The sequence below is a fragment of the Podarcis cretensis genome (assembly GCF_951804945.1).
Source record: "Podarcis cretensis genome assembly, chromosome: 2".
Lineage (NCBI taxonomy): Eukaryota > Metazoa > Chordata > Lepidosauria > Squamata > Lacertidae > Podarcis > Podarcis cretensis.
Genome location: NC_137171.1, coordinates 123856555 through 123877263, shown reverse-complemented (window position 1 = coordinate 123877263; position 20709 = coordinate 123856555). Strand labels below are relative to the sequence as shown.

The 20709-nt window shown below is 48.4% G+C and overlaps 1 protein-coding gene and 1 long non-coding RNA gene across 2 annotated transcripts in view; both read right to left on the bottom strand.

The window, feature by feature from the left end:
• Positions 1–3874: 3874 nt before the first annotated feature.
• On the bottom strand, positions 3875–10103 carry LOC307209164. Its single transcript, XR_013835365.1, has 3 exons — positions 9950–10103; positions 4721–4996; positions 3875–4345 (listed from the first exon to the last, which is right to left on the bottom strand). It is a non-coding gene; the product is annotated as an uncharacterized lncRNA (long non-coding RNA).
• A 5630-nt stretch (positions 10104–15733) lies between these two features.
• Positions 15734–20709, bottom strand: part of LOC307207362 (uncharacterized protein) — a 41118-nt gene continuing 36142 nt past the window's right edge. The window contains exon 5 of the mRNA XM_079961129.1: positions 15734–19797. Coding sequence (XP_079817255.1) covers positions 17798–19797 — 2000 coding nt within the window. The 3' untranslated portion in view covers positions 15734–17797. The remainder of the gene's footprint in view (positions 19798–20709) is intronic.

Below are 20709 nucleotides of genomic sequence, written 5' to 3'. Positions count from 1 at the left end.
AGCTGAGGACCAAGCGGAGGAGAAGCTTGCAAAAGGAGGAGGAGGAACCTTCAGGCTTGCAGAGGGTGGTGGCTCAGCTCCTGCCACTCAGTCCTCCGGGGTGAGGGGTGGGGTGGGGGCAAAGGAACCGAGCCCGGGTTCCTAGAGAGGCAGGAAGCTGTCATCAAAGTCAGGGCGGGTGGCATTTCCTCCATGTCCCCCGGAAGAATGATAGAGTTGGAAGAGACCACAAGGGCCATCGAGTCCAACCCCCTGCCAAGCAGGAAACACCATCAGAGCACTCCTGACATATGGTTGTCAAGCCTCTGCTTAAAGACCTCCAAAGAAGGAGACTCCACCACACTCCTTGGCAGCAAATTCCACTGTCAAACAGCTCTTACTGTCAGGAAGTTCTTCCTAATGTTTAGGTGGAATCTTCTTTCTTGTAGTTTGGAGCCATTGCTCCGTGTCCGCTTCTCTGGAGCAGCAGAAAACAACCTTTCTCCCTCCTCTATGTGACATCCTTTTATATATTTGAACATGGCTATCATATCACCCGGGACGCAGGTGGCTCTGTGGGTTAAAGCCTCAGCGCCTAGGGCTTGCCGATCGAAAGGTCGGCGGTTCGAATCCCTGCGGCGGGGTGCGCTCCCGCTGCTCGGTCCCAGCGCCTGCCAACCTAGCAGTTCGAAAGCACCTCCGGGGGCAAGTAGATAAATAGGGACCGCTTACCAGCGGGAAGGTAAACGGCGTTTCCGTGTGCGGCTCTGGCTCTGGCCAGAGCAGCGATGTCACGCTGGCCACGTGACCCGGAAGTGTCTCCGGACAGCGCTGGCCCCTGGCCTCTTAAGTGAGATGGGCGCACAACCCCAGAGTCTGTCAAGACTGGCCCGTACGGGCAGGGGTACCTTTACCTTTACCTTTATCATATCACCCCTTAACCTCCTCTTCTCCAGGCTAAACATGCCCAGCTCCCTTAGCCGTTCCTCATAAGGCATCGTTTCCAGGCCTTTGACCATTTTGGTTGCCCTCCTCTGGACACGTTCCAATTTGTCAGTGTCCTTCTTGAACTGTGGTGCCCAGAACTGGACACAGTACTCCAGGTGAGGTCTGACCAGAGCAGAATACAGTGGCACTATTACTTCCCTTGATGTAGATGCTATACTCCTATGGATGCAGCCCAGAATTGCATTGGCTTTTTTAGCTGCCGCGTCACACTGTTGGCTCATGTCAAGTTTGTGGTCAAGAGATAGGCAATAGGCGAGGAGGGAAGGAGGCTGGACCGGGCAGAGGTCAAAGAGGTGACTACAGAGCGGGGTGGGTGTGCAAAGCATAGGGAGAAAGATTTGCTGGGGCGGGAGCAGGATTGATAGGGGAAAGTCCTCCACCTCCTGGTCCAAAATAGGATGCTGGATCCACATATATATTGGACTATTCCAACCTCTTTTCCTTAATGGCTCCTGTTGATGCTCAGGCTCCACAGAAAAAGCAATTTGGCTCCAGAAATTCATTTTGGTTCTGCAGATAAGATGATATTATTATTATTATTATTACAGTGGTATCTCGCAAGACGGATGCCTCGTAAGACAAAAAACTCGCAAGACGAAAGAGTTTTTCGTTTTTTGAGTTGTTTCCTTTTTCTTAAAACCGTTAATCCTATGGGAATCCGTGCTTCGCAAGACAAAAAAGGCACCACTGTATTATTATTATTATTATTATTATTATTATTATTATTATTATTATTTTATTTATGCCCTGCCTTCCCCGGCCAGAGCCGAGCTCAGGGTGACTAACACCAGTAAAATCATAATGGGGGGGACGGGACAATTTAAAATACAATGGTACCTCGGGTTAAGAACTTAATTCGTTCTGGAGGTCTGTTCTTAACCTGAAACTGTTCTTAACCTGAAGCACCACTTTAGCTAATGGGGCCTTGCGCTGCCGCTGCACAATTTTTGTTCTTGTCCTGAAGCAAAGTTCTTAACCCGAGGTACTATTTCTGGGTTAGTGGAGTCTGTAACCTGAAGCGTATGTAACCTGAAGCGTATGTAACCCGAGGTACCACTGTACAGGTTAAGATGCAATTTAAAATGCAGCCTCATTTAAAAAGTAGCCCCTAGATCAAAACCATAAGGGGAGGGAAAACATAAGGGTCAGACTGAGTCCAAACCAAAGGCCAGGCGGAACAGCTCTGTCTTGCAGGCCCTGCGGAAAGATGTCAAGTCCCGCAGGGCCCTAGTCTCTTGTGACAGAGCGTTCCACCAAGTCGGGGCCAGTACTGAAAAGGCCCTGGCCCTGGTTGAGACCAATCTAACTGATAGAATTCTACAAGACGGGGTGTTTGTGTGTGAAAACAGTCCAGATTCAATGATTTCCAGATGGTGGAGACGTCAGGCGCCATCCTGGCACCAAAGCATCTTCTTGGTGCCAGGATGACACTGTCCACTTGGTCGCAAGTGGTTGAAAGCCAGGTGCAAAGTGTGCCTGGCACCTGGTTAATTTCGAACACTGGGAAGGGGCAGTCTCTCCTCCCCTGCCTCTGGTACACTGTTTTCCAGATCCCCCAGAGCAGCCTGTTTCACCTGGCTAAAAGATTGGTGCACGTTGCAGGATCCGGACCTCCTGGACCTGGAAGGTTTTGACAACCGTTGGGGATGGCACGCCTACCTAATATATGGAAAAGCAAAAATTCATAAAATTTTTACCAACCATATAATAAGAAAGTCACTCTTTGCTGTATGGGAAAAATATAAAGACCTGATGGAGCCTAAAAGTCCCGTGGTGGACTTCTCCAGTAGAAGCCATAGCAGTAAAACGGAAAAATACTCAGGAAAGCTGGCCAACATATAAAATACTTCTAAAAAATGAAGATAACCAAATAAAATTAAAAAAAATTGAGGAAATAAGAGAACACATTTCAGACTGGTTCCAATACCATCAGTTATTTGAAAAATTTAAATCTGACAAACAAAAGGGGTTCTCAGTAGATATTTCCCGATTCGAATCTGATCTTGTAAATTCTAAAAGAAAAACTCTTTCCAAAACTTAGCGACTCCTCCTTGACTGGACAGTCAAGGAGGAGGAGGTAACAGTGGCAATGGTGAGGTGGTCCCAGGATTTTGGCCATTCAATAACCATGGCCCAATGGGAAAATTTATGGAAGATCAATTGGAAATTCACAAACTGTTACACGATTAGAGAGAACTTTCAAAAAATGCAACATCGATGGTATCTAACACCATGGAAACTTTCAAAAATGTATAAAAATGTGTCAAGTAATTGTTGGAGATGCGGGGACTCAGGAACATTCTACCATATGTGGTGGACATGTAGGAAAATACAGGTATTCTGGGAGAGTATACATGCAGAACTGCAAAAAATGCTAAAGATCTCTTTCAATAAAAAACCAGAGGCCTACCTCCTGGGAATAACAGATTTGGATATTCCACAAAAGAGGAAGGGTATCTTTTTATATGCGACAGCGGCAGCAAGAGTTTTGATCGCAGCAAAATGGAAGAGTAATGAAATCCCCTCTATACAAGATTGGATCCAAAAGCTGACAGAATATGCCGAATTAGATGGTTTATCAGAAAAAAATAAAGAATAAATCAAAACAGGAATTTGTTTCTAAATGGGAGGTTTTCAAAGAATATCTGAAAAATAAATATAGTAGTTTAAATTCTGTTGCAGCATTCGAGGAACTTCAGTAATAGTTGCTAGGTAGATAGAAGAAATTAGATTTATTGAGAATAAGTTTAATTATGAAAAAAGTGTGTATTGGCAATAAGTAATATGAATTTGAAATATGGAATAGACAGGAAGTTGGGTCTTTAGTGTTAAGACCAATAGATGTTTTATTGTTTGCCAAGAAAAAAAATAAAAATAAAAATAAATGCAAGGAGTGTGGAAAGAGCTTCAATGAGAACAGGACTCGTATTGTGCATGAAAGAATACACACGGGGGAGAAACCACTCAAATGCAAGGAGTGTGGAAAGCGCTTCCGGTCTCACAGTTACCTTACTGTACATTGAGGAACTCATACATGAGAGAGGCCGTTCCGGATATAGCCTCCATAAAAGCTCAACAATGCCCTTTTTTGGTGCGATTTTGCCAAAAACCTTGGCCAAAAAGGAAAAAGGAAAGCTCAACAACGTTGCCCAAAAAAATCTCGACAACTTTTCTGTTCAGATTTTCACTGTTTGAAATATGGCAACCCTAGAGGGGCACAAACATCAGAGAGGTTTAAATGTATGCAATGTGGAAAGAGCTTTAATGTGAAGTGGTAACTTCACATTCAATTGCAGCTTAATAGAAAAGCTCAATTAATGCATGGAGTTTGGAAAGAGCTTCAGTTACAGTGGACTACCTAGGTAAAGGTAAAGGTACCCCTGCCCGTACGGGCCAGTCTTGACAGACCCAGGGGTTGTGCGCCCATCTCACTCAAGAGGCCAGGGGCCAGCGCTGTCCGGAGACACTTCCGGGTCATGTGGCCAGCGTGACATCGCTGCTCTGGCGAACCAGAGCCGCACACGGAAACGCCGTTTACCTTCCCGCTGGTAAGCGGTCCCTATTTATCTACTTGCACCCAGTGGAGCTTTCGAACTGCTAGGTTGGCAGGCGCTGGGACCGAGCAGCGGGAGCGCACCCCGCCGCAGGGATTCGAACCGCTGACCTTTCGATCGGCAAGCCCTAGGCGCTGAGGCTTTTACCCACAGCGCCACCCGCGTCCCTAGTGGACTACCTACTGAATTTCAAATAACTCACACAAGGCAATTTGAGGGGTGATGTTAGAGTGGGTTTTAGGGTGTCACTTGAAGGAGGGGAGAGATCTGCAGGCAGGAGGCAGTGTGCTCAGGGAAAGGAGGGATAGTGAGAACAAGTGTGTTACAGGCATGTTAGATTAACATGTGTTTCATGAAAACTGGTATAAAACATTGTTAATGACAGAATTCCCTAATGTGTGGAAGAACAAGTCTTGCTAAAGCAGAACCAGTATGGTTCTGCAACAGTAATTCCCCTCTCGGTAACTGAAATATACTCAGAGTCGCAAAGTGATTTCATGCTCTTTATTCAGCTCATAGTGGTGAGGAGGAATGAATGTCCCCTCAAAGTATCTGCTTTATATACATTATTTACACAATGGGCTGCACATGATTGGCTAATTCCGGAATTCTACTGTAAGCCAATCAGGTTGTGGATTCACTTCAATCTGGAGCATGACTGGGTGGTTCCTGCCAACCAATCATACTGCTGCATTGTTCTAGGACCAATCAGACTGCTGCATTCTGAATCCTATTGTTCTAGGACCAATCAGACTGCTGCCTTTTGGATCCTATTGTTCTAGGACCAATCAGACTGCTGCAGTTTGGATCCTATTTGACTCAGTACATAACACCCCTCCCCTCTAAGTTCCAGTCCTGCCCGGGAGGTCGCATTCATAGTCCTCAAGGTACGCTGGCGGCCTACGTGTGCGTTGCGGCCTGGGGTGTTCCCTGGTCCGGGGTTCAGGTTCTGGCTCGTGTTCCAAGGATGCTGGCTGTGATGGGGCTGTTTGGTCTGGCGCAACCGGCTCGCTCAGTCATGGTTCTGGTTCCGGTGTCCTTTCAGCCTCACGGGTCCTCTCTGTATTTACTGATTCTGCCTCTCCTGCTGGCCCCTGCTGCTCTATGGGCCTCACTGCCCCACTGTTCCCTTGGGACTCCTCTGACCTGTCCTCCTCCTCCTGGTTTTCTCCCGGGAATCGTCGGCGTATCTGGTCGCAGTGGCGGCGCCAGCATTGCCCCCCATCTGTTAGCACCTCGTACGACACGGGGCCAGTGACCCTGGTGACTGTGGCGGGTACCCATGCAGGGCCTGCCCCAAAATTCTTTGCGTACACTGGGTCCTGGGCCTCGAAGGTCCGGGGGTTCCTGCCTTCCCCCACCACTACCTCATCCTGAGCTCTATCGGGGTGAAGGCGGTCCAATCTGATTGCAAGGCGCCGACCCATTAGTAGTTCAGCGGGGCTCCTGCCAGTTGTTGAGCTGGGGGTGCTGTGCTGTGCTAGAAGGAATGTGGCAAGGCGGTACTCCCAATCCCCTTGCGTCATGCGGCGAAGGGTTTCCTTGGTGGTCCGCACCATGCGTTCTGCTTGGCCATTGGTGGCAGGGTGGAATGGCGCCGAACGGATGTGGCGGATGGCGTTCTGCGCTGTGAAGGTTTGGAATTCTCCTGACGTAAATGCAGTCCCGTTGTCTGAGACGAGAGTGTCAGGGAGCCCGTGGGTAGCAAACAGCCTGCGTAGTACCCAGATGGCTGCGGACGTAGAAGTGGACGGTACCAGTGCGACTTCCAGCCATTTGGTGTAGGAGTCCACCACTATGAAGAATGTTTTCCCCTGAAAGGGGCCAGCGAAGTCCACATGCAGTCGTGACCATGGTGCTCGGGCGGACTCCCAGGACTGGACTGGGGCCCTTGGGGGATCTGGGCGGGATTCTTGGCAGGCCTGGCAGTGTTTGACCCAGGCCTCTATCTCTCCGTCAATCCCCGGCCACCACACATAACTCCTGGCAAGGGCCTTCATTCTTACTACCCCAGGGTGTGTCTCGTGTAGGGCTGTGAGGACCCTTTTTCGGAGGGGCTGGGGAACAACGACCCTGCTTCCCCATAACAGGCACCCCTTGTGGGCCGACAGTTCATGTTTGCGGGTTGTGTAGCCGGCGAATTCTGGCCCGGGGCTGCTGCTGGGCCATCCCCTCCACACCCAGTCCAGGACCCGGGAGATGACCCTATCTTTCTTGGAATGGTGTGCAACTTCTTGTGCCTGAATGGGGCGGTCAGGAAGCAGCTCCAGGCTCATAACCTCTTGTGCAGGTGCTGGGTCAGGGCCTGTTTCCGGTAGTGGCAGCCTGCTGAGGGCGTCCGCATGGCCCATCGCCTTCCCAGGGCGGTGAATCAGTGCATACTGGTAGCTGGTAAGGAAAATTGACCACCTGAGGACGCGAGGAGACAGCACTTGGGGGGTCTGCTTTTCGGGGGCAAACAAGCCAAGCAACGGTTTGTGGTCAGTCACCACGGTGAAGGGCCGCCCGTACAAGAAATCATGGAATTTTTTAACTCCCTTCACGATTGCCAGACCCTCCTTGTCAATTTGTGAGTAGTTCCGCTCAGTTGCGTTGAGTGTCTGGGAAAAGTATGCCACCGGTACCTCTCTTCCATCTGGGAGTTGGTGTCCCAGGACAGCGCCAATGCCATAGGGTGAGGCGTCGCATGCTAGCACCACCGGCAGCCTCTCGTCGAAGTGTGCCAAGACCGAGTTTGAGACAAGCAAGTCCTTGACTGCCTGGAATGCGGCCTCCTGGCGCTGGCCCCACACCCAAGGGGCCCGCTTGTCCAGGAGTCTGTGTAGGGGCTCCGCTACCGCCGCCTTGTGGGGAAGGAAGGAATGGTAAAAGTTCAATAGTCCCAAGAAGGCCTGAAGTTCAGTCTTGTTCTTGGGCGCTGGGGCATCACAAATGGCCCGTACCTTGTCCCCAGTCGGGTGGACCCCTTCTGCGTCCACCATAAATCCCAGAAAGTCCACCTGGGGCACTCCTAGTAGACATTTTTCCCGCTTCACCTTGAGACCTGCTGTCTGGAAACGGTGCAGAACGGTGCGGAGGCGGTCCTCAAACTCCTCTGGTGTGGGCCCGGCAATCAACACATCATCGAAGAAGGGGGTGACGCCAGGAATCCCTTTAAGGAGAGAGTCCATTAGATTCTGGAATATGCCTGGTGCCACGCTGACACCGAATTGCAGCCGCTTTACCCTGAATGCTCCTCTGTGCGTCACAATCGTCTGTGCCTCTGCTGTGGCCTCATCTACTGGCAGCTGTTGATATGCTTGGGCCAAGGTCCAGCTTGCCAAAAATTTTCGACCCAGCCAGGGTGGCAAGGACATGGCTGACCACTGGCACTGGGTATGCATGGGCCGTGAGGGCCTTGTTTATAGTACATTTGTAGTCTGCGCAGATGCGGACTGAACCATTAGGCTTGACAGGTGTGACGATTGGGGTTTCCCAGGGGGCATTAGGCACCGGTTCCAGCACTCCTTGCTCCATGAGCCGGTCCAATTCCTCATCTATACGGGGTTTCAGGGCGAACGGGACCCGGCGGGCCTTGAGCCTGACCGGTCGTACTGCGGGGTCAAGCTGTAGAGCAATGGGGGGGCCCGTATACTGTCCCAATTTCCCATCGAAAACCCCCGGAAATTCCTTGCATATGGCGTCCACGTCCACTTGTAAGCTAGTGTGGTTCACCCCGGTGACAGCTAGCCCCAGTGGTCCAAACCATGACAATCCCAGTAGGCTAATGTAGGGGCCCTTGACCACAAGTAAGTCCAGTTGCCGCGTCCGCCCTCGGTATTGCACCCTGAAGGTCCCCACCCCCATTGTGGGGACCTTACGTTTCTGGAAGTCCCGGAGGGTGAATGGGGCCGGCCTGAGTTTGGGACCCCCAGTAGGACACAGTTTCCTTAAGGTCCTTGCCGAGATTATGGATAGAGTTGAACCCGTGTCAAGCTCCATGCGGCATGGGGCCCCCTCTATCTGTACCTCTACATAAATTTTTTCTACGTTGGGGTGGGGCAACTGGTATACCTGGAAGTCCGTGAGCTCCGTCGAGTTGCCTTGGTGCGTTGGGCCCCGGGACCTGGGGTTCCTGGATTGGTCATCTGATGCCTGGCATCGGGTGGGCCGAGCCCGACACACCCGGGCGATGTGTCCCACTTTTCTGCACTGCCTGCACTCTGCGTTGCGGAAACGGCAGGTCCTCCTCTCGTGACTTTCTCCACAGCTTGCGCAGTTCCCTCCTTCTCGTCGAGGCAGCTGTGGTATGTGGGCTGCTTGAGTGCGCTGCTGTACTCGGTGCACCTCCTCCCTGTCAGATCCTGAGTCGTCGGTGAGGTCTTCGTGGTGGACCCTCGGTTGGGATGGCTGGCTCGGCCGTGCCTCTTGCGTCGACCTCTCGGCAGCTTCCGTTGCCAGGGCCTCCTCCAGAGCGACCTGGAACGTTAGGTTCTTCTTAGCGTAGAGGCGTCGTTGCAGCTTCTCATCCCTCAGGCCACCGACGAGGCGGTCACGAAGCATGTTCTCCAGCTCTGAGAAGTTGCAGAACCGGGCGGCTTGGCGGAGAGAGGTCACAAACCCAGTTATGGTTTCCCCAGGGGCTTGCCGCTTTGCATAGAAGGCATTTCGACGAGCTACCACTGAGGGCTGTGGCGAAAAGTGCCCCTTCAGCTGTTCCATTATTGTTTTGTATGGAACAGTAGCAACGTCTTCAGGCGCAAGGAGAGCCCGGGCGATTTCAAATGTCTCCTCTCCGCAAACGCTGAAGAATATTGCCCTCTTCTTGGCGTCTTCTTCATCGGTGACCCCTTTGGCTTCTAGGAGGAAGGTGAAACGGGAGGTGTACGCTTCCCAGTCTCCGGATGCTGGGTTGAACGGCGAGAAGCTGCTGTCGGTTGCCATTCTGAGTTCCTTGTGTCCCGGAGCTGAAGCCTGGCTACACGGTGCGAGGCAGCGGTGCGGCAGGTGGCGGTGCTGCGGTGCTGTGTGTGGCAGTCAGCTCAGCGGGATCCCACCTTCGTCGCCAGTGAAATATACTCAGAGTCGCAAAGTGATTTCATGCTCTTTATTCAGCTCATAGTGGTGAGGAGGAATGAATGTCCCCTCAAAGTATCTGCTTTATATACATTATTTACACAATGGGCTGCACATGATTGGCTAATTCCGGAATTCTACTGTAAGCCAATCAGGTTGTGGATTCACTTCAATCTGGAGCATGACTGGGTGGTTCCTGCCAACCAATCATACTGCTGCATTGTTCTAGGACCAATCAGACTGCTGCATTCTGAATCCTATTGTTCTAGGACCAATCAGACTGCTGCCTTTTGGATCCTATTGTTCTAGGACCAATCAGACTGCTGCAGTTTGGATCCTATTTGACTCAGTACATAACAGTAACCTTATAGAGTTCTTTGAAAGCTTTCAGTAAACAAATGCAGGAAATAGAATACCTGGAAGTTAGGACAGTTAGGACGGCCGGAAATGTAGGAAGCTTTAACTAAAGGGTTTGTGGAAGCCAATCAAGGATTTAGCAATGGGAAAGTACTGGATCCCTTCCAGTCGGGATTCAGGCCTCATCATGGGACTGAAACTGCCTTGGTCGCACTGGTTGATGATCTCCGGCGGGCTAGGGACAAAGGTGAGAGCTGTTTCCTAGTTCTGCTGGATCTCTCAGCGGCCTTTGATACAATCGACCATAACATCCTTCTGGACCGTCTTGAGGGGCTGGGAGCTGGGGGCACTGTCATACAGTGGTTCCGCTCCTTCCTCCTGGGCCGTGTTCAGAAAGTGGTGGTGGGGGATGAGTGTTCAGACCCTTGGGCCCTCACTTGTGGGGTACCTCAGGGTTCTGTCCTCTCCCCCATGCTTTTCAACATCTACATGCAGCCGCTGGGAGAGATCATCAGGAAGTTTGGGCTGGGTGTTCATCAGTATGCAGATGATACCCAGCTCTACCTCTCTTTTAAATCAGAACCAGTGAGGGCAGTGAAGGTCCTGTGTGAGTGTCTGGAGGCGGTTGGAGGATGGATGGCGGCTAACAGATTGAGGTTGAATCCTGACAAGACAGAAGTACTGTTTCTGGGGGACAGGAGGCGGGCAGGTGTGGAGGATTCCCTGGTCCTGAATGGGGTAACTGTGCCCCTGAAGGACCAGGTGCGCAGCCTGGGAGTCATTTTGGACTCACAGCTGTCCATGGAGGCACAGGTCAAATCTGTGTGCAGGGCAGCTGTTTACCAGCTCCATCTGGTACGTAGGCTGAGACCCTATCTGCCTGCGGACTGTCTCGCCAGAGTGGTGCATGCTCTGGTTATCTCCCGCTTGGACTACTGCAATGCACTCTACGTGGGGCTACCTTTGAAGGTGACTCGGAAACTACAACTAATCCAGAATGCGGCAGCTAGACTGGTGACTGGGAGCGGCCGCCGAGACCATATAACACCGGTCTTGAAAGACCTACATTGGCTCCCAGTATGTTTCCGAGCACAATTCAAAGTGTTGGTGCTGACCTTTAAAGCCCTAAACGGCCTCGGTCCAGTATACCTGAAGGAGCGTCTCCACCCCCATCATTCTGCCCGGACGCTGAGGTCCAGCACCGAGGGCCTTCTGGCGGTTCCCTCATTGCGAGAAGCAAAGCTACAGGGAACCAGGCAGAGGGCCTTCTCGGTAGTGGCGCCCACGCTGTGGAACGCCCTTCCAGCAGATGTCAAAGCGATAAACAACTACCTGACATTCAGAAGACATCTTAAGGCAGCCCTGTTCAGGGAAGTTTTTAACGTGTGATTTTACTGTATTTTTGGTTTTTATGGAAGCCGCCCAGAGTGGCTGGGAAGGCCCAGCCAGATGGGCGGGATATAAATAATAAATTATTATTATTATTATTATTATTATTACTTACTTTTAATCTTTCTATGTCATTGGGTCCTTGCCAGATATCTTCATACAGCTTCACAATTTATTTCCCCATACAATCAATAAATCCCAATCAAAATAAAAAAATTCCTTCCAGTAGCACCTTAAAGACCAACTAAGTTAGTTCTTGGTATGAGCTTTCGTGTGCATGCACACTTCTTCAGATACACAGTGTATCTGAAGAAGTGTGCATGCACACGAAAGCTCATACCAAGAACTAACTTAGTTGGTCTTTAAGGTGCTACTGGAAGGAATTTTTTTATTTTGTTTTGACTATGGCAGACCAACACGGCTACCTATCTGTAAATAAATCCCAATGTTATTTATGTATAAAGTGATTTTGATTTTCCTTTCAAATTCTCTGCGGATTACGCCTTCATCTTCAATAAATTAAAATGAGTTCACTGTCTTCAGCTCCTGCATTTTAAATAAATGATCGAAATAGGCTTCAGTCTCCGGTCATACCAAGCCGCAACCTTCTTGCTCCTCTGGGGCAAATTGAGGACCACGTTTATATCTCGTAGTGAGGCAGCAGGGGAATGAGAATGAGGTTTTGCTAGTGGTCAGATAGCAAGTCTGGCTTCTCCAGGAAGCAGAGGGGTTTGGGGGGAAAGAGACAGGACTTTGGGGGAGTCAGTCACTGCTTGCCAGAATAGACAGTCCTGGGCCAGACATGGCAATGGCCTAATTCACAAGAAGGCAACTTCTTGGAGAAGCAAGTTTTTCAGAAACAACTAATCCATGTTTCATGATTGTTAATTGCCGTATCCTCTTTCCTAGGGTCAAATTAGGTGCCCTTTGCTGACTTGGGGGTCAGTGCAGTGGAGGTCATGCACAGACATGGGAGGTGTGTCTACCTATTGGGAGTCGGGGGTGGGGAATGTCTTCCCAGGTATGCAAGGATGGGTCAGTTTCAATACATCCTCAAGCACTATAACGCCCTGAGCAGCTCGTGATCCTTAAAGGACCATCTGCGCTCATGTAGTCCTGGTCCAGAGCTTATCTCTGGTTGTTTTGCACAGAAGCACATAGATCGCACACAGGGTTCTTTAAGAGGAATTTTTAAAATATTGCTGGACTCCTAGATCCAAATCTTACATCGACTTCCCCTTTCTGGGAGCCAGTGTGGTGTAGTGGTTAAGAGCGGTGGACTCATAATCTGGGGAACCGGGTTCGCGTCTCCGCTCCTCCACATGCAGCTGCTGGGTGACCTTGGGCTAGTTACACTTCTTTGAAGTCTCTCAGCCCCACTCACCTCACAGAGGGTTTGTTGTGGGGGAGGAAGGGAAAGGAGAATGTTAGCCGCTTTGAGACTCCTTAAAGGGAGTGAAAGGCGGGATATCAAATCCAAACTCTTCCTCTTCTTCTTCTTCTTCTACCCCTATAGCGCAGAGTTTGGTAAGTTTTGTTTAAAAGTTACTTACAAACTTCAAAGATCAGATTCACGTGCTTTTTCATGCAGCAGCAAGGATAACACAGGTGGAAAGACTTAGTTACAGAACTTGGTAAAAAATGTTTCTGAACATACGGAATGAGCTTGGAGGGACAAGCTCATACATGCTTCTTGGTTGTAAGTTCACATGGTGAAAGAAGAATAAGAAGAGTTTGGATTTGATATTCCACTTTATCACTACCCGAAGGAGTCTCAAAGCAGCTAACATTCTCCTTTCCCTTCCTCCCCCACAACAAACACTCTGTGGGGTGAGTAGGGCTGAGAGACTTCAAAGAAGTGTGACTAGCTCAAGGTCACCCAGCAGCTGCATGTGGGGGAGCGGAGAAGCGAACCCGGTTCACCAGATTACGAGTCTACCGCTCTTAACCACTACACCACACTGGCTCTCTGAAAGAGGATGAACAGCGGAAAGAAGGTGAACAAAAGAACTTTCCTTAACTGTCCGTCACCAGAAGTGAGGAGGTGTGACCTGGTCAAGTCTAGGAACAACGACTTACTCCATGGTCTTAACCCCTTCATGCATTAACTAGAGCTGCTCATGCTAGTTATATGAGACTGCATTTCCCACAGTGCCATCTTTAGTTTTTGTTGAGAGGTGTTCCTTTGTATTCAGATCAGGCCTCAGCACAATAATGTAGCACTTGGGGATGAAGATGCAGCCCAGAAGTCCAGCACTGGAGGCCAGCATAGAGAAGACCTGAACAGCTACCATGTACTTTCCCTTGGTGCTCAGGTAGGTGGGCACAAAGGACACCCAAACACTGCAGAAGACAAGCATGCTGAAGGTAATCAGCTTGGCCTCATTGAAGGCCCCAGGCAGCTTCCTGGCCTGCTACCTTATTCTGGCTGCTACCTTATTCTCTTTATGTTTCCAAATGTTGGGGAAATGGAGGGCTATCCGAGGTCCTAAGATGGTCAATTCATACCTGAACCAAATGGATTCCTTGAAGACCATCCCAGACGGTCTCATGCCTTTAACTTTGCCTCCTTGGATCTAACCAAGGTGTCCCTCCACGTTCCCTATGGGCTTGCTTCGCAAGACGAAAACGTCTTGCGAGTCTTACAATTTTTTTCGCTCCCCCCCCCTTTTCTAAGCCGCTAATAGCCGCTTAGCCGCTAATAGGGTTGCTTCGCAAGACGAAAAAACCGCTAGACGAAGAGACTCACGGAATGGATTCTTTTCGTCTTGCGAGGCACCACTGTATAAAGACTCTCTCAAGGCAAATCTTTAAAAATGTAGTATAAACACTGACAACTGGGAAACACTTGCCTGCGAGCGCTCCAGTTGGGAGACCAGCCTTTACCAAAGTTGTCATGGGATTTGAAGACGCTCAAACTCAGGACGAAAGGGAGAAACTGTTGAATTTGCAGTGTCCTAAGCACAGCGGAATGATGAGGAGTACGTGCCACATACTCTATATTACTTTATTTACACTTCAAAGCTGGTAGATTACAGAAAAACATCTTGCCTCTGCCGGAGCAGAGAAAGCATCCTCTCTCCTCTAAAGCACGGAGAGAGCACAGTGTGAACAGTGAAAAACAGGAAACCAGTGTACGTCACATCCAGTCTCCTTTCCCGTGGGAAAACCCAACAGCACAGACTGTGGAATGTAAACACCTGTCTCGTGACAAGCACTTCGCTGCACAGTGAAGAGAGCAGAAACCAACAGAAACGTGCTAAGAGGAAGGCACGCTTGGCAAATCCACACCGTGATCAGCTCCCGTCCGGAAATCAGTGTCCCCACTGTGGAAGGACGTGTGGATCCAGAACTGGCCTCCACAGACACTTATGGACTCACTCCTAAAACTGTGTTCATGGAAGACAATCTGACTCGGCTACGAGTGATCACCAAATAAGAGGAGGATGCTTGAAGGAGTTCTGGGTACACTTGTTTCTGTTTGAGAAACCCTGCCTCATTCCCAGGAAGGCTTACAGCCCTTTGAATCTGTGTTGTTGAAGGATCCTTGCAGGGATGAAAGGAGGAACAAGGGCCCCTTTTGACTCCTCCTTCCAATCCTTTTATGTGGGAGCATCTTTTTGTCTCTGGTCTCTACCATGGGGTCTTTTCAGTCCCTCCCCGAATAGCTTGCCCTCTTTGAAAGGGTCACTGGTTGAGCTGGCTTTGGAACAAGTTAAATTTATTTCTGTTTCTTCAGAACTGGTGTGCTTAAAAAAAGAATCATTTTTCCCCCTTAAGCTCCCTACAGGAAAATCTACAGAATCGGCAAATTTAACCAAATGTCTCTACAGCTTATCTCATTTATGCTTTTGCCATGTTATATATCATTCTGAGGACACGCAGGTGGCGCTGTGGGTTAAAGCCTCAGCGCCTAGGGCTTGCCGATCGAAAGGTCGGCGGTTCGAATCCCTGCGGCGGGGTGCGCTCCCGCTGCTCGGTCCCAGCGCCTGCCAACCTAGCAGTTCGAAAGCACCTCTGGGTGCAAGTAGATAAATAGGGACCGCTTACCAGCGGAAAGGTAAACGGCGTTTCTGTGTGCGGCTCTGGCTCGCCAGAGCAGCGATGTCACGCTGGCCACGTGACCCGGAAGTGTCTCCGGACAGCGCTGGCCCCTGGCCTCTTAAGTGAGATGGGTGCACAACCCCAGAGTCTGTCAAGACTGGCCCGTACGGGCAGGGGTACCTTTACCTTACCTTTATATCATTCTGAACTCTTGCTATGGGAGGTCTTCTGCTTATTTTTTTTAATCTAAGCTGTAATAGTTGCTACAGAGCAAAGCCTTGTGAGAGCTACCTGCTCCCATTCATAGGCTCAAAAAAAAGTCTTTTGAAGAAAAAACGGATTAAATGCTTTTGAAAGAGATTTATATATGTGAAAGGCAGGGCCAGCCTCATCTGAACAATTGCATTCCATCGTTGTGAAGCCGCTACAGAGAAGGCCCTGCTGTGTCCATTTACCCGTCCAGTCATGTTTATTGACAGACCCTGAAACAGTCCTGGGAGCTGGATTGCAAGTTGCAGGCAAGAACATGTGGGTGAAGGTGATCTTTTTATCAATCTGGTCCCTCTGCCATGCAGGGATTTATACAGTGCTTGAGGATGTATTTGAACAGTGGGGCAACTTGGGGAATCATTTTCCCCACCCCCAGTATGTGGAAACCCCTTCCTGGTGTAGGATATGGATGCCCCTGTTAGACTGACCTCCCACTTAGCATAAGACCACCATGTGTGACTGTACAATGGAGGAACAAAACAAAACAATTCCTTCCAGTAGCACCTTAGAGACCAACTAAGTTTGTTATTGGTATGAGCTTTCGTGTGCATGCACACTTCTTCAGATACACGCAATGTACAATGGGGGGTAACTGACAATCTGACAAAATGGATTTGTTATCCCTAGAAATTCCGCACACGGGAAGTTGCCTTCCAGTGAGTCACACCATTGATATGTCTGGCCGAGGACTGTTTACCTCTGGTGATGCTGTGGTCAAAACCACTGAGTCTCTTGGGCTTGCCAATCAGAAGGTTGGTGGTTCAAATCCTCGCACTGGAGTGAGCTCCCGTTACTCTGTCCCAGCTCCTGCCAACCTAGCAGTTCGAAAGCACGCCAGTGCAAGTAGATAAATAGGTACCGCTGCAACGGGAAGGTAAACAGCGTTTCTGTGCGCTCTGGTTTCCGTCACAGTGTTCCGTCGCGCCAGAAGCGGTTTAGTCCTGGCTGGCCACATGACCCAGAAAGCTGTCTGTGGACAAACGCCGGCTCCCTCCCTTAAGTACATCATCAGAAGACCAGCGAATGCATTTGTTAATGAAAGGAGCAAACATAGTCCATCAAGAATATCAATAGTAAATCAAAAGTGCACTGTACATAAAAAAGTTAGACTACAACTCTATGAATAAACAAACACTATTGCACACAAGGATTTTAGCATGCAAAATTAAAAATAACTATAGACTTAACCATACCTAAAACCTACCTTGGTGCACCTACACTCAAAGAACTCCTTGGTTAAAGCCTCCTGCTTTTCCAGCTGTCCTAACAGTATCACGTTCTAGGGAACAAGCTCCTACAGGTTAGGAGAAATCACATCCATGATAATCTAAGATAAAACACTGTGTGTGTGAAGTCTGAGCTCAGTCAGGGATCAGTCTAGGATCCCAACCCAGCTTTTTTGCTCTCTTCAAAATATCATACCTTTTCCCATACAATATACTGACACCTTAGTCCTCCCTCTCTTAACACCGTCATGCTTGGTGCCGCAGGATGCCAGAGGCTACCATAATGATGGGATGCTAGGAAGGAGGTGAAGTTCATCACTGAAGGCTGTTGGTTCCCCTGCCCCTCACCATCCCTCAATCGCAGCCCAGGTGGTCTTGCCCAATCTTTAGCCCAAACTCTGCTGCCAACCACCAAATTAGGCCACAGCTCCTAACTCTATGCATCCACTTTCAAGGATCTGTTAAGTCACGGGCAGGAAACCTATGGCTTTCCGAATGTCAAAATTCCCATCAGCCTCAGTCCTTACGTTCAATGGTTAAACGTCTGGTAATATCTGGTGAACCACACACTCCTCACGCTTGCCTTAAGCAATGTGATAAATCAAATGAGGAACAGTCCTTTAAAAATGATCATCTCCAGCATCCCTGTTCATGTTAAGATGACTGAGTGGCACTTATTGTCTCCGTGTTAAGCATTCCATTCGTATGTTGGAGCTGTTGGTGTGTTTGTACCACGTGTGTCAGCCATTACATGTATGATCACCCTCCACATGCTTGCAATTCTCCCATCACCGCAAGAGAGGCTGGAGGAAGGCAGTGATGCACACGTAGATGTCTGGCAAAAGTTTCCCATAACCCAGAAGTGTTAAACAACTATCGCCCACTGGCCTACATTCCTTGATATATCAGCTGAAGCTATTTTAAATGCCTCCCTGCCATCACTCTGGTGTGTGTCCTAAAATGTCTAGTAAGGTTGCTGCTCCGGCTGAAATTCTTTCCACACTCCATGCATTTGAATGGTTTCTCCCCTGTGTGGCTTCTCTGATGCTTAGTAAGGATACTCTTTGCACTGAAGCGCTTTCCGCACTCCGTGCATTTAAAGGGTTTCTCTCCTGTGTGTGTTCTCTGATGTGTACTAAGCTGACTGCTCTGACTGAAGCTCTTTCCACACTCCATGCAGGGAAATGGTTTCTCCCCCGAGTGCGTTCGAAGATGTCGAGTCAGGTGGCTGCTGGAGCTGAACCTCTTCCCACACTCCATGCACTGAAATGGTTTCTCCCCGGTGTGTGTTATCTTATGTGCATGAAGGCCAGCAAGGTGGCTAAAGCTCTTTCCACACTCCGTGCATCGAAATGGCTTCTCGCCAGTGTGGATTCTCTTATGTGTTGCAAGGCTATTGCTGTGACTAAAACTCTTTCCACACTCCGTGCATTTCAGCGGTTTCTCCCCTGTGTGGGTTCTCAGATGTACAGTAAGGTTAATGCTCTCACTGAAGCTCTTTCCACACTCCATGCATTGAAATGGCTTCTCTCCGGTGTGGGTTCGATGATGTCGAGTGAGGTGACTGCTAAAACTGAAGCTCTTTCCACACTCTGCACATTGGAACGGTTTCTCCCCTGAGTGGGTTCTCAGATGTTGAGTAAGGTGACTGCTGAAACAGAAACTCTTTCCACACTCCACACACTGAAATGGTTTCTCTCCTGTGTGTGTTCTTTGATGACGAATAAGTTGAGAATGCCGAGTAAAGGTACTGCCACACTCCACACATTTAAATGGCTTTTCTCTGGAATGTGTTATCTGATGCCGAATAAGGTGACCACTCTGACTGAAGCTCTTTCCACACTCCAGACATTTAAATGATTTCTGTCCTGTGTGGGTCCTTTCATGTAAGGTGAGGCAAGATCTCACAGTGAAGCGCTTTTCACACCCGGTACATTTAAATGGTTTCTCCCCTGTGTGAGCTCTCTGATGTAAAGTCAGGAGACTGCTCCAGCGGAAATTCTTTCCACAGACTACACACTGAAAAGGTTTCTCCCCTGTGTGGGTTCTGTGATGTGCAGTAAGGTGACTGCTCTGGCTGAATTTCTTTCCACACACCATGCAGTTAAACGGTTTCTCTCCGGAATGCGTTATCTGATGACGAATAAGGTTACTGCTCTGACTGAAGCTTTTCCCACACTCCATGCATTTAAATGATTTCTGCCCTGTGTGGGCTCTTTCATGTAACGTGAGGCACGATCTCACAGCGAAGCTCTTCCCACACTCCATGCATTTAAACGGTTTCTCCCCTGTGTGCGTTCTGTGATGTAAAGTAAGGAGACTGCTTAATCGGAAGCTCTTCTCACACTCCATGCATTTAAATGGCTTCTCCCCGGTGTGTGTTCTGTGATGTGCAGCAAGGTGACTGCTCTGACTGAAGCTCTTCCCACACTCTCTGCATTCAAATGGTTTCTCCCCTGAATGTGTCATTTGATGACGAATAAGGTTACCTCTCTGACTGAAGCTCTTTCCACACTCCATGCATTTAAATGCTTTGTCGCCTGCGTGGGTATTTTGATATTTTGGTAAGCTACTGGGCACGGTCTTTTCACACTCCATTGGTTTAAATGGGTTCACCCCTGTGTGGATTTTGTAATGTATGTTTAATTGTGATTCATATCGAAATATCTCTCCACATAGTGGACATAATTTCCTGCTGTTTTCGTTGTGATCCTCCCGTGAGATCGGGCGTTCATGAGCATCAACAACCAGAGAAGTAGAGCATTTCTTTTCTTCGTTCTCCGACAGGTTTCCTTCATCCTTTTTGAGTTCTCTAAGATCTAAAAACGTCTCTTTCTGTGATTCACTCTTCGCTCTTTCCAACGGCACCTCAGAGAGCTCTGTATAATTCCAGTTGTTCTGCCTATAATCTGTTTCTGTGGAGATAGACAAAAGGAAACAGCATTTGAATTTCAAGGCAGAAACAAAGGACTTCCTTTGGGATCAATGGTTTTTTTAATGTGCAATGCTTCATTATGTTTTTATATACATTGGAAGCCGCCCAGAGTGGCTGGGGCAACCCAGTCAGATGGGCAGAGTACAAATAATAAAATCATCAGCACCATAATAAAACCCAAGTAGCTGCTTCTCCAATTTTAGCATCTTTTTTTTAAAAAAAATTGTTTTTATTAAGTTTCACTTAAATAACCAAAAGGGAAAACAAATCAACAATTACAAAAAACAAGAAAAGAGAAAAATGAATAAATATCTGAACATAACCTAAAAATGACTTCAGTTTCCGTTACAGTTCTTTGTCTTCACACTTGTATCTTTATATCTTTGAATGCTTAAATCATTCCTCTACACACCTATTGACCTCCATCCCTCCCGATTTCAGGCTTCTTAATATGAGTAGTTTATTTCTCCTGCAGCTGGTAATTATTAATGATTTACTCATCGTAAGATCTATATCAAACCTGCTATAGTTTTTAGATTTTTATAATTCCCTTCAATGTATGTCATGAATTTGTTCCAGTCGCAAATAAACTTTGTTTTGTTTTGGTTTCTAATTTTTTGTGTCATTTTTGCAAGTTCTACAAATTCAAATAACTTTATTTGCCAATCTCTAATTGTTGGGGTGTTTTGATTTTTCCAATTTTGGGCAATTAATAATCTAGCGGCAGCTGTAGCATAATGGAATAATGTCTTATCTTTTTTGATTTCATCCCCAATTATTCCTAGTAGGAAGGCCTCTGGTCTTTTGGGAAATGTGTATTTGAATATTTTTTTTAACTCGTTATAAATATGTTCCCAGTATTTCTTCATTTCGTCGCATGTCCACCACATAT